Below are 14,756 nucleotides of genomic sequence, written 5' to 3' on the forward strand. Positions count from 1 at the left end.
AAAATCCAAAGCAATGTCTGCCAACCTATCCTGGCTAAAACTGGAAGCTGGAAGAGGAAATGACATAAGAGAAAAGTAGAATTTATGCAAAATGTTGGTGATATGAAAGCTCAGAAATCTTCATAAATTAGCAGTGCGCAGTAATTGAAGCTGCTTGAATCACGCTCCTCCATCCTTCCACTTCAATGGGATGTGGCAGGAAGTAATTAATGGAGACAGGCTCCCTTGCATATAGCTGCAAATAATTAACCTGGCATCTCATTTCTGGTATTGGCTGCTTGAAAAAACAAATTTCTCCCCATACAGAACAGTTTGTTTCACACGTAACCCCAGGGATCAGCTGTTCTTTATTCTTTAAATACACATAAAGAAATTTAATGGGAGCCCATATGGAAAATTTAACCTTCACAAAGGCTTCGCTAAGTGCGTAGATGAAGTGTTTCACAGAGTATTTGATGTTCATAAAAAATGAAAATAAATTAAGACACACAAAACCCCCATTCAAATAGAGACACAAAATGTAGTGTTATGTACTAGGGATTAAATAAGAGCATAAATTTTTATTTCTTCTCTCGCTTTCTACTCAAAACCTGCTAGGAATAAAAACTGTTCCTCATTATTTCTTCTTTTTTTTGCTGTATGCTCAGCACACACTTCATGTTCTTGTGAACAGTTTCACCTAAAATGTAAAACTCGAAACTAATTAGGTCCTCAACTTATTTTTGTAGGAGTAAAGGCCATGAAGAACACTTAGGATTCCATTATGAATAACAGATGCGAGACGGGTACATTTATAAACCACTAAATTTAGAAAAGATCTGTGGAGAGTTCTGTTGAACCTTTCAAAATTAAAAACCTGCCTGTACTTTGCCACTGAATCCATCAGAGCAAGTTCTGAGGAAGCAGAATACAAAAGGCCAATGAGTTTTCCACGGGTCCAGCGTTAATGCGTGCCATGGATGGAATTTCAAGATGCCCAACAAAGCAGGCAATATCCACGGGGCACATTAGCGAAATGCCAACATTCCCTGCGTTGGTCGGGGGTTATTCAATACCCTCAGCTCGCCATCTCGTGCAGGGCAAGCTACAAAATTAATGAAAGAAATCAGATCCCCCTTTCAGCCGGGATCCCACAGCCTCGGAGCGCTCTGTTTGAAAACACCACTCGGATATTTCCCCAATTGTCTGGGCTGCTGGGTTCCCACAAGGAAACTCAGCTCACACAAAGGCACAGCCCGGCACCTTCCTCCGGGCACAAAGGAGCCAGATGGCCCCAAGGAACTGCTCAGGGCTCCTGGAAAAAAGCTGGGAATGCTTCGGGACACACGGACATCGCCACCCCTGTTCCACAGACATCGCCAGCCGTGCTCCTCCATGCCCAGGGAACTGGCCTGGGAATGCCAGGAGGAGCTGGCACTGCTGTGCTCACCTGAAATCAGACAGAATACCCCCAAAACAGAGCTCAGCGTTTTTTACGAAGCCGACAATCCTCAATACCCAAAGAGTTTGCGTTGATTTAAAGGGGGGCCAAAGAGCTGACGCTGCGAGGAGAGCCCAGGTCCCTTCCCAAGCCTGGCAGCCGAGCCCAGGGCCTGGATTTTCCAGGAGCCTTTCCAGGTTTAGCAGGGCAGCAGCTGCCACCCCTGTGCCCCGCGAGTGCCTGGGCACTGCCAGAGCTTTTCCAGGAAGGATTTGGACTCTCGGATCTGGAGGAACACCCTCCCTCACGGAAAATTCCCAGCGTTTCTCCCATCACCCCAGCGGGTTCCCTCACACCCAGCCGGAGCTGCTTTGCCACACAAGGACGAACTCCTCGTCCTTGCCCACAGTTACGAAACGCGTGCCTTGTGCCACACCAAGAGCTGCGTGGCAGCACCACATCCTCAAGGCAGAGGAAGCTGCAGTTCCAACATTTGTCATCCACGAACCCCCGGAATACCCCGATACCAGCGTGCCCGGCAGAGCGCCGAGGTCGCCCAGCCCCGAGCGCCACGATGCCGGCTCTGCTGCCTCCCCCTTTAATGACATAAACTCCCAAACACAATTCCCAAACACCGCGCTGTGCTCGGCTCCCCGGACAGGGAATTACCCAGAGCACATTTTGCACACTTTAGCATCCTCCAGCAGCGCTCCTGTTCCACCTCAGCCGATGAGCCCGGCTGTGTCCGGGGGAGCAGCCAGCCCGCTGCCAAAATCACATCACAGCACACTTGGCTGTAACAAAAGATGACTCCGGGGAGTTTGTGCTCATCATCGTTATTCCACGCACGTCAGAGCCACCTCCAGCAGCCTTGCCTTCAATTAAACCTCTACTACTGCAAAGGGCAAAGGGGGTACGGGCACATTTGTGCCGTGCTGAGAGTGGAAGGGGTAAGGAGGGATAAAGGGAAGGGAGGATTACACAGCCCTTTCTCAGAGACAAAAAGCAAGGAAATCCCCTCCCCACAATGTACAAGACAACCACACAAACCTGGTGGGTGAGAACACATCCACGCCTTGCCTTGGACCATCCTCCCTCCCGCATCCCCCCTTTTTTTTTGGTGTTGTTGAATTATTGGTTATTTCCAGCTGAGCACTTGCCTCTCCTCCGTGCCCATCAAATATCCCGAAGATGGAGGGGTGAGTCTTGTTCACCAGGTCGGTGATTACTTCGAACCTGTCCTCCATGTGATCCCTGCGGCCTTGGATGGAGTAGACAGCCACGTTGTGGCTCTTGAACTCCCAGGTCTTGGAGAACTCAGCGTCCAGCACGTCTAAACCCCCGAGCCTGTCATTCTGCATGATCTCGGCCACCTTGCCCTTCACCATCTTCACCGCATCCCTGCTGGACTTAACAATGGTTTTCACCTCATCCGTGTGGAAGAAATAACTCCACAGGGCCAGGCTGATGCACAGCAAGAACAGGGTCTCCGGTCTGAGCAAGAAGTAACGCATGATCCGACCCAGCAGAGACAGCAAAGTCATTGTATCCTCTATCATTTATTATCGCGACCGTGTCTCCCCACAGCATGCAGCGGGGCGGCTCCGAGCCCGGGGCCGCTCGCTCAGTGCATGCTCGGCCGGCCGGGCAGCGCCGAGCCCCGCGCTCCGTTCTGCTCCGCTCCGCTCGCTGCGGCTCCGCTCCCGCTGCTCCCGGCGGCCGCGCCCCGGCCCCGCGGCGCCCCGTCCGTGCCGCGGGGGCGCGGGCCCGCCGATGGATGCGCCGAGCGCTGCGCCGCCGGATGGCTCCCGAACGCCGCTGCCCGCCGCGGCTCGGCTCCGCTCCGCTCGGTCCGGAGGTGGCTGCCAGGGCCGCCCGCGGTACCTGCGTCCCGTGTCCCCCGCGCCCGGCGCCGGCCCGCCCTCCTTCCACCCGGGCGGAGCGTCCCGGCCGCCGCCCCCGCCGCGCCGCTGAACTACAAATCCCGGCAGCCCCCGCGGGAGCGCGCCGGTGCGGGCGGGGTGTGGGGCATGCTGGGAGTTGTAGGCTGGGGAAGGCCGGGGAAGGAGCCGGCAGAAGGAGAAAATTATTTAGTCAAAATGATTTTAATAAAAATCAAACTTTGTAAAATGAAAACATCAAAATTATTTAATCAAAATGTAATTAAAATTATTTCATCAGTATGATGTAAATAAAAAAAAATTTAAAATAAAAAATCAAAATTATTTAATCAAAATGTAATTGAAATTATTTCATCAAAGTGATTTAAATAAAAAAATTAAACAAAATTATTTAATCAAAATGTAATTAAAATTATAGAATTAAAGGGATTTTAATAAAAATAATTTAAATTTAAAAATGTAATCAAAATTATTCAATCAGAGTTATTTGGTTGTTGGAGCAACCGGGGGTAGCGAGAAGTGTCCCTGCACATAGGATGAGATGCCCATTAAAGTCCCTTCCAGCACAAACCATACCGGGATTCTTCTTTAGGATGAAATTGACCCTCGTGTGTTTCCCAATTCCATTCACAAGCTCGCAGTCAAAACGGAAACAAAGCAGGATCTTGTCAATTATTAAATCAAGAGTTGAGTTTGCCAAGGTAGCGTTTTGTTGGAAAAACCCCCAAAGCATCTCTCTTCTTTCTCTGCCCTGTTTCTGTAGATTGCCATTTTGCTGCACTGACAGCACTGAAGCCACGAGCTGTGTGTGTGAGCAGAATAATATATAATATAAATATTTAGATTTAAATATAAACAATTAAATGCCGTGCCTGGGCTGTTTGCTGCCAGCTGAGGGGCACAAAACACAAAATCCATCAACCAACCAAACCAAAACATCAACCGACCTCAGAGAGTGTCAGAGGCAGCACGAGAATCAAACACCTCAGACACAAAGGGAATTAACAAACCACAAACCCCCAAAACTGAAATTCTGACAGAGAAACTTCAGCTAGGAGCATTCCAAGTTTTTCAGCAGCTCCTCTGGACTTTTGTTGCTCTGCTGCAAATTCTTTCTTTGCCATTTCTTCCAAAGATGGGCTGGAATAAATGACAGAACCTGAAGCCTGCTTAACCCAAAGTTAACAATTTCAGCCTTTTTGTGTTCCATTCTTACATCCAGCTCTGAAAAACGCCAAAATTAATAACAAATATTAATTATAACCATGACACTGCTTTAAATTTAAGAAGTGCAAACCACTCTGTTAGTATTTTATGCAAAATTTTCCATTTTGGGCCTAGAAAAACCTCTCCCCTTTATCTTCCCCTCTGTCAGGATGTGCTTGAGTTGAGCCACAGAATTTTTACCCAAAATGCCAAAATCTGCACCTGTGAGCTGGGGAGTGAGGTACCAGCACAGGTGCTGCAGCACCTGTAGCTAGTGAGGCTGATTAATTAATTTAAAGTACTTAATGAATACTCGGGAAAACTGAGGCTGAGTGTCCTGAACAGAGGTAAACAAGAAGGAAATAATATTTTTGATTTTACAGAAATGTGCAGCTGATAAAAAGCTGTGTCGCCAATAATTGTAATGATATTATTCATATTAATGATATCTATTGTGGCTTTTAAATTTCTCTTAATTTTATATCAGGGAAAGAGAAAACAAATGTAAAATAAGGATGATGCTGCTCACTGCCATTAACCAACTAATAATTTATTTGTCATTTTACTACAATATAAATGTGTCATTTTCTATTAGCTACAAATTGTGTAGCTAATAATTCTAATAATATTATTATATTACTATATCTATTACAGCTTTTTAAATTATATTAATTTTATACTTGAGAGATAAAATAAATGTAAAATAAGATGGATGTTGCTCTCTCCCAACCAATTTGTTTTTTATTTGTCTTTTTACTGTAAGATAAATGTGTCACTGTCTATTAGCTACAAACTAATAATTAGCTGCAAGATAGTAATTCTACTAATAATATTAATATAGATGTTCTATAATATTATTATATCACTATCCAATTATGGCTTTCAAAATCTATTAATCTTATACTTAAGGAGAGATACAATAAATGTAAAATAAGAAGGATGATGTTCTCTCCCACCAATTAATTTGTTATTTATTTGTCATTTCACTGCAATATAAATGTGCCACTGTCTATTAGCTACAAACTGTGTAGCTAATATTCTAATATTATTAATATCACTATCTCTATTACGGCTTTAAAAATCTATTAATTTTATACTTTAGGAAAGATAAAATAAATGTCAAACAAGAAGAATGTTGCTCTCTCCCACCTACAAGTTTATTTGTCACTTTACTGCAATATAAATGTGTCACTATTAGCTACAAACTAATAATTAGCTGCAAGCTAGTAATTCTAATAATATTAGTCATATATGTTAATATATATATTCCGTAACATTATTATATCACTATCCCTATTATGGATTTTAAATTCTATTACTTTTATACTTAATGGAAGATAAAATAAATGTAAAATAAGGAGGATGCTGCTCTCTCCCACCAAATAATTCATTATTTATTTATCATTTTACTGCAACATCAATGTGGAACTGTGACTCCTGTGAGGTTGTGTTTCCCTGATGGCAATTTGGGTCCAGACCCTGGAATTGTGGAGGAAATGAGGAGGTTCCAGAGCCCACAAAATTTTAAAATATATATATAAAGCAAAATAGAAGTTTTAAAGCAGTAGCTAGCTCATCTTCTTAACTTTCTTTTTCATAAGTTTAAATAGTATTTTGTAATTAGTTAGAAAAGTCTGCATTGCAGACTTCAAATAATTAATTATTACCTTAAAAGTAAAAATAATTTTTGTCATTTCTTAATTAGACAGTTTAACCTTAGAAGACCTAACTTATTGCTAAAATACTACAGAACTCACAGTCTATAAAACTGCAATATAGATAAGAAATAATGAACATCCAAGTCCAAACACAAAATACATCTCAAACTTGAATCCCAACCCTAACACAAAAAAAACAAGAAGATAAAAATGCAATAATTATTGAGCCAGCCCAGTGGCCTGAGCCAAAAAATCCCAATTTCAGGGCTCATTCTGCACTTCCCGGAAGAGAAGCAGAACTTCTGCGCTCACAGATTATTTTAAAAATCAGCAATAAAACCGTCACCAATGTTCGGGGTAACAGCTGCTGTTTAATTTTAGTTTTTTGTCACTTGTAAGAGGAATTGCAAGCGATTTCTGAGCCAGGTTTGTGAATAAAGTGGAGAATTATCGACTTGGAAAACTGGGAAAAGCATTCCTTGCTCAACAGCTCCTCCTCCTGCTCGCCCAAAGCGTGAAAGCATCAGGACATCAATTGTTGTTATATTTTGGCTACAGGACCAAATAATCTGATACTGCAAACGGGAATTCATTGTCTGTTCTGTGCTCCAGTATGCAGGAGTTGTGGGTTATAAACAGAATAAACCTGAAATAATAAATAATAAATCTTCCCAATTTCCCCAAAACAGTATTTATTCAGCTTTTCGCGGCAATTTTTGTGGTACCCAGAATGAAAATAGAGAGTGAGATAATGGAGGAACTCTCACTATTTGCTAGCCTGAATAATACCAGCATTTTTATCATTGTCATTTCTTGCTTGTATTAAATAAAATTCAATATTTCTAATTGGAAGAAGCCTCATTTTGTGAATGTATTTACAAGAATAACTTAAATAAAAATAATAGCAGTGAAAAACTTTAATTTCCTGCAGCTGCACACTGAATTTACCATTATTTCACCCTGGCGATGAGCAGTGAGGACACAACACTGGTGGGTCACCAAAAATCATTACAAGAAACGTTTAATTTGATGGAGATTTCCTAGGAAAATGACTCCCAAAATCTGTAGAATATCCTTTCTATGATATTCTCTGGGATGCTAAAATTTGGGGGATGTTGCTGTTGCTGTTTGCTGAATTCTGCTGCCCAGTGAAAATGTTTTCTCAGGTTTAAATACTTCTATTGGCATAAATCAGATGTGCACAATAATGTGATTCATTGAAGATTAGAAAATATTAAAGCAAAATATCCCCCAAAATCTGTGGATTCACCTCCCTTTTCCTCTGCTGAGCTACAAAATCAGAATAGAAAAATCAGCGCCAACAATAGATAACAACTGCAAAAGTGGGGTTTTTCACATCAGGACTGCAGTGCAGTAAAAGAAATGTTGTGTTTCTCTTTGCGGGCAGGTGTAAAAATCGATTTTGGGACACTCAGGTGCCACAGGCCCAGCTCTGCAGGGGAATCACGGGGTGCAGCCCCAGAACCTGTTCTGTCCCTCGGGTTGGATGACAGAAATCGGGCTGAGCTCTCCTGACAGCGCTTTCATCCCCGTTGATATAAATCACCATTGCCATTTATAAATATCACAAATGCCATTTCCTGATGCCATTGCCGGGATTTCACCTCACACACCAGGAATTGCAGGGAAATTCTGCCTCCCCCGGAGAAATCCCATCCCACAGCTCTGCTCTGCATCTCCCCTGAGCAGGAACATTCGCAGGTGGGAAATGCAAACAGCAATTTTCCACACAAGTGGCTCCTTTCTCTTTTCCAACATTCTCAATTCCGGGACATCTTCATGTGTAAAATCTGATTTTTATTTATTTCCCAGTGCCATCAAGTGATTTTGGTGTCAGTGGAAGGAGAGGCATAGGGAGATTTCTGACTGATGTTTTAATATCTTTTATAAATATATATATATATAAACGATATTTAAAGATATTGAATTTAAATATATAAAAATAAAAGATATTTCAAAAATATCTTTTAATAAACACATACTGCTGTGGAATGGTGTGCACCAACATTAGATATAATATATATCTAATATCAGCATATTATTACATTATATTACATTACATTACATTACATTACATTATATTATATTATATTATATTATATTATATTATATTATATTATATTATATTATATTATATTATATTATATTATATTATATTATATTATATCATATCATATCATATCATATCATATCATATCATATCATTATTATATTATATTATATTATATTATATTATATTATTACATTACATTACATTACATTACATTACGTTACATTATTAATACTATTAAATGTACATAATATATACAATGAAATATATATATTTCACTATTGTGAAATTATTAAATATAATAGTGAAATTTTTATATATAAATTAGCAGTGAAATTTTTATATATAAATTATAAATAGGAAGACATCCTGGTTTAATACCTGCAGCTGCCTGGGGTGGAAATCACACACCTACCTCACTCAGGGAATATAATTCTTGGTTTCTCAAGAATTACATATTCACTATAAATATATTCATTCTATGTTCATATTCATTCTATATTCATTCTAAATATAGAATTTTAGTTTTAAATACAAAATTTTCATTTTATAGGATGTAAATTATATCTGAAAGGAACATTATTTTAAGAAAACAATAATTTATCTTGTTTCCCAAGTAAGCTATGGGATGTTGTTTATTAACCTTTACATCTTACTGACTTTGAATATCAGAGCCAAACTACCTGGTGGTACATCAAGGAAAGATGTCAATGTCAATTTAATGGAAAAGTTTAACCTGGGACGTATTTCAGAAGAAAATTCGGGGGTTGGCCAACTTACAGAGCCTCGAATTGCCCCAATTCCAGAATTGCCACAAAAATTTGGCCACTGAAGTCACTGGCAACACAATCCCTAAAATATTGATTTGGGGTCCACATCTCCAGAGCATGACAAATTTTGGGGGACAGAGATTATTCCAAACAGATTTTCCCTGTCATTTTCCAGGTGTGAGCTCGCTGAAAATTGGGAAATGACCGAGGAACCCCCAGAACACCCAGCAGGTAAAACTGAAAATGCTCCTGAGCCCCAGAGCTGCTCCCTGGAGGGATCTTTGGTGCAAGCAGCAGCAGCACTGCAGAGTGCAGACAGCAGGGAGAGTTTGTGCAGCATTTCTGGGAATTAATGCCTCACAAACTCCCCCCTTGCCCACAGAACTCCAGGAAAATGGAAATAGGAGCTCAGCAACATGGGATGGCTCTGCAAACTGGCAGCGCTCTCACAAACCTTCCTCAGATCTGGGCACAAATTGATAAAAAGCAGCAGCAAAGCAATCTTCATTTTCTTCTTCATTAATTTTTACTCTGTTTAGCAGCTGTTTCGTGTCTGTGGTGCAGACTGTTTAATTTGCATTAAGCAAAGGGCTGCAAAATTGATTTATACATTTGAATGCCTCTCATTTTCACTCTGAGGCACTTCTGGCTGCAGAACATGACAGGCTTAACTTCAGGATTAAATCCTTAGGCCAGGCTTGTCCCAAAGAGCTGAGGTGAGAGGGGAGCTGAGGTTACAGGTGCCTTTTTTGGTGACTTCTCTGAGACTAAAATTAGCTGTGCCCTCAGCTGACTGCAGAGTGTAAATCCACATTTCACTTGGTGCCTTGGCTATTCCAGAGGTTCATTCCAGCCCCGACACCTTCCCTTGACCAAATTCTTGATAAAACCCAAAAAGTGAAACCTTCTGAGGCAGGATTGAGAGAAGCCAGCTCTGGGTTAATTCAGATTTCCTTGGGCAAGGCAGATGAGTGGGCAGCACCAGAGCCCAGCCAGGGCTGCACCCAAGATGAACCAAAATGGCCCCAAAATGCACGAGCGCTGCCGGGGTCTGTCCCTGGGATCAGCTCTGCTCCATTTGCACCTTGCAGTTCATTGTCCCATTGCAGCTTTAGCCCAGGCAGTCCCACCCTGCTTGTTTTTCTCTCTCCAGCCCACGGGGTTTGTGCTCCTGGGCTGAGATTTGGGTCATTTGTCCTTGGTGCCCAGCTGGAGCAGGAATTGTTTTGTCTCCTGCTCTGTGCACACAGCTCACCATAGCCTGAAAAGGAGCTCAGAACACACTAAATCAGCACAGAACATGAAAAATATAAAAACTAAAACCTGAAGCATCAGTGGAATGGCTTCTCCTGGGCAATATGCTGGGTGTGATGGGAATGGAGTGCTTTGGCCCAAAATAGCTGCCTGGGCTGGAGCCTTCAGCTGTCAGCAGTGCCTCTCCTCCTCCCCACGTGGTGAGCTCTCCATGCACAGCACCATCTGCTTCCTCAGGATGCAGATCTGCTGCACTGGAGCTGGGATGGAACGGGGGGAATCGTCTGGCTGCCGTTTAATTTCATGACTTTGCTTGAATTTCCAATTCCCACATCACTCCCCGGTCTCCTGAAGCACCACAAGCTGCCACCAGATGTGGGGATGAGCTTCAAACATCTGTGGGCTTTCCCTGGTGCTGCTTCCAGCTCCTTTCTGCACGTGGAAAAAGCTGGTGGGAGCAAGATGATCCTAAATCCACCTTTCCTCCCTGCCTGCCTCAGTGCTCTCAGCATTCCCAGCTCCCAGAACGTGCCACATGCCCAGTTTCTCTTTGGGAAGGGGGTGAGTGACTGGCGGCTCCTTCAGCTGCTGGAAAAGGAGCAGGAAAAGGAGGAGCAGGGGAAGGGCTGGGATTCCATCCCCAGAAATGTAATTCCACAGATCCCTCTGCTGTTTGTCTGCTGGGTGAAGGGATTTATTTATAGCTCGTGACTTCTCCAAAAACATTGTTCTGTGCTGACCTTCCTGCTCAAACTGGAAGTCAGGAGAGCAGCTCTGCCAAGTAAATGGAACTTTAAAATACAGGGGGAAATCTTGTTGTGTTGTGAGCCCACTGTTAATGCTGTGCCTCGTGATTTTTTTGCTTTACTATCAATTCTGGTCACTGTGGAGAGCTGGGATTCTCCAGAACAACCAGGAAACCTGGGATCTGGAGAGAAAATCACCTCAAATGCACTTAATAAGGGAGGTGAGGACACACAAGCAGCAACCTGATCATCTGCTGACACCAGCAGCTCCTGGTCCCGGGGCTCTGGCTCCCTGCAGCCCATTCCCAATCCGTGAGTAATGCCCCACAAATAAGGAGCAGGGATTTGCACTTTTCCTGCCTGCCACAATCAGTCATTGCTTCCTAAAAAGTGTTTAAATAAAGCCTGGATGTGGCACTCGATACCAGGGTTTAGGTGAGGTGTTAGGGCATGGGCTGGACTCGATGATCTTGAAGGTCTCTTCCAACCCAGTGATTCTGGGAATTCTGTGAAAAAAAACCACAGAAAGTCATGTCCCACTGCTCCAAGTCCCATCCAGCCTGGTCTTGGGCACTGCAGGGATGCAGGGGCAGCCACAGCTGCTCTGGGAATCCCATCCCATTCCCTCCCCACCTTTTCAGGGAAGGATTTTTTTCCTACTTCATCTTCTGAGCACAAGAAATGTGCCTGAGGACAGGCAGCCCAACTGAGCAGAAACACCTTAATGAGAGAATTAACGCTGCCTTTGGAAGCCAAAAATCCAAACCTGAGAGCTGCCTGCGCATGGAGCAGCTCCTCCTTTGTGCTCCCGGCCGCGATGGGGAAAGCAAAGGAGGCCAGGAACGATTTCCCAGCCTGGCTGAGCACTGAGGAGGCCCGCTCTGTGTGTAGCAAATACGTGCTGCTGTGGATTTGTGGCGGAGCGGGAGGCGGCTGAGGCGCTTCTGTCAGAGGAGCTGGGCCGGCGGCCAAACCTGGGCCCTGCTGAGGCTGCTCCCAAGCAGAAGCAACAGGAATTAATTCTGTGAGGACAGGAAAGCAAAACACGGCGCAGCGTGCAGGATCTGCGGGCTGCCTGCAGATTCACCCATCTCTCTTCCGTTGTTTTTCTTTGTCTGAAAAGCTGTCTAGAGCTGAAAATTCGTGGAAATCCTGACTCACAGAAGCCTTTGGAAGTGGAGGGAGATGGGTTTGCAGCCTGAGAAGGAAGACCCCGTTCCTTCAGTGCCTTTTCAAGTGTTCCCTTCAGCAAGAGTGGCTTCAGTCATATATGGAACAGCAGAACCATGGGGATAAAACCTGAATGTTGGAAATCGAAGAGAAATGGATACAAGAGAAGAGAAATGAAGACATAAGAGACATAAGAGAAATGAGTACAACAGAACACAACAAATGAATACTATAAGAAAAATGAATACAACTGACACTTAAATGCACAAATATTCTGTTCCTCTAGTAGTTATTACATATTATTTGGGAAAATTTAGGGTATTTTTCTTTATCTTTCCTAGTTTGTCACTCTCAGGAGGATTTGCAGTGCTGGTGGAGGGAGAAGATGAAATGCAGGAGCTGCAGCAGCAAATGTTGCCTGGTGTGACCTTCAGCTCTGAGTCACCACAAAGAGCTCCCTCCCAACAGTCTGGAGTCAGGAGTTGGGGAGATGTGAGGAAATTCAAGAGTCCTTGTCCAGGGAATTTGATGGCAGCTCAGAAAGGCCTCTGACCCCAGTAAAATGGGCCCTTAAATGTCTGAGGAGTCTCATAGGGACAAATAGCAAGGCAGAAGGGACAAAAAAAAAAAAAAAAGTCAGTCAGAACCTCTGTGAAGGAGCAAGAAACCCTCATTCTAAATGAAAATAGATTTTAAATGTTGGCTAAGTTATATTGGGGTGGAATAAGGCAGATTTCAGAAAGTTGCCATTTCTCAAGCCGCTCCATTACTTCCTTCAGGTTCACTTGTTCCTCTCTGGTACCAGGAGACATTTAATGAAGTGCTGGGGCTTGAAATGGCTTTTTCCAAACAGCCAGGTTGTGCTGAGCAATCTGAAATGGAAAGGTTTTTAACTGGGACCCTGCTCTGGAAGCATTTCAGCACAGAAATAGTCCCAGTGACCTTCAGCCTGTGCCCTCCTCCACACAATTCTGCATTCTTGGGAATGTGGGGAGTCACTGGGGCTGCTTGGGAGGGATGTGGAATTTGTACAGCCCAGTGCATGAATAAGAAAATGGGAAAATCCAATTTAATAATTCTTTCCACACTCCTGCATCACTGCTCAATACTCACTCTTCTCACAGAATATCTTTTGACAGCAACTTGCTCCATTATTTAATCCCATCCATAGCTGTGTGTTTAAAGGATAAATAGCGTCGTTTCCCCCTTGAGCTGCATTTTGGTGTGTTTAACTCCATCAAAGTTGTAAAAGAACATGGTGTAAAGGTGTGTAAATATCTTGGATTTTTCCTCAGTGCCAGAATTCCAGAGGCTGCAATCCTCTGCTTCCTCACTGTTCTCACATAACTCCTTAACCCCACTCTGCCTCCTGACAGCCTCAGGATTTCAGTTTAAAGTAGGCCTGGGATTGGTCTTTAATTTAGATCTTTACCATCCCACACGTTTAATCCCCACCCTGGCAAAAAAGAATTTAAGATTTGACACCTGGAGAGGCTGGCATTAAATAAAAGAAAGAAATAAAATCTGGCACCTGCAGATCTCTGTCCTGAGCTGAAATTATCTGTCACTCCATCACTTGATCACTAGGGCTGCACTTTCCAGGAAATCTCCACCCGTCTCTGGTGATTTAATGAGCCTGGGAGATCAGATTTAGATTTAGATTTAGATTTAGATTTAGATTTAGATTTAGATTTAGATTTAGATTTAGATTTAGATTTAGAGGAGTGGCAACACCTCAGTTTTTTTTTCCAGGAGTGAAAATGTCCCCATTTCAGATCGGATGAGGAGATGGGATGAAAACCTTTCATAATTCTGAAAGGAATTGCTCTTTTCAGGCCAGTCTGTTATTAATCATAAAGATGGATATGTACAAAAGAAGATATTTTTACATCTACACTAAAATTCTGAAAATTCCACAGTGACAAATGGCTCTTAATAAGAGGAGGATATAAAGGGGGAGAAAGAAAAGAGAAATGTTAAAAATGATCCCTGTGGCAGCTCTGAGGGGGCCGAAGCAGAACAAAGATTAAAACTGCAAAATTCCAGTTCTTATCAATTAATTTACCAAATAACTGCAGCATATTTAACAAAGAATCCACTTTTTAGGTGTGTGGAGAGAAATAACTCCCCTGTGGGAGTGCTTGATTCCATTCCAAATAAATGTGCACAACAGAAACCTCTGTTTTGCAAAGTGGGAAAGAGTTTCCAAAAGATAGCACTAAAACCTGGGAAACTTCACACAAAGCAGGATTTTATGGGAATAAATAACTAACGAGGAAGATTTCCCCACAGAAGAAATACCCACTATTAGACTGAAAAGAAATTCCTGTTTCTTACAGGAAAGAAAAATAAATTCCTGTTCGTTTCTTTCTCTGGACTACAGTCTCAGAAAAACTAGGACATGTGTAAAAGAAATATCTAAATAAAGAGGATTCATATCCAGGGAAAGGTCTGAACCTCTGTCAAAATAATATGAATAAAGCAGCAGCAGCGCTGATTATGTTGGCAGGGCAGAAATGCAGAAGATTTGCTTTCTACAAGAAAATACATCAAGATTAAG

General features: G+C 42.8%; 1 protein-coding gene across 1 annotated transcript in view; it reads right to left on the minus strand.

Annotated features, from left to right (window-relative positions):
* PPM1L (protein phosphatase, Mg2+/Mn2+ dependent 1L) overlaps positions 1 to 3,124 on the minus strand; it is a 62,024-nt gene extending 58,900 nt beyond the window's left edge. Inside the window, exon 1 of the mRNA XM_058031205.1 lies at positions 2,581 to 3,124. Coding sequence (XP_057887188.1) covers positions 2,581 to 2,979 — 399 coding nt within the window. The 5' untranslated portion in view covers positions 2,980 to 3,124. The remainder of the gene's footprint in view (positions 1 to 2,580) is intronic.
* Between the last annotated feature and the right edge of the window lie 11,632 nt (positions 3,125 to 14,756).

The sequence above is a fragment of the Melospiza georgiana genome, chromosome 10 (genome assembly GCF_028018845.1).
Source record: "Melospiza georgiana isolate bMelGeo1 chromosome 10, bMelGeo1.pri, whole genome shotgun sequence".
Taxonomy (NCBI): Eukaryota; Metazoa; Chordata; class Aves; order Passeriformes; family Passerellidae; genus Melospiza; species Melospiza georgiana.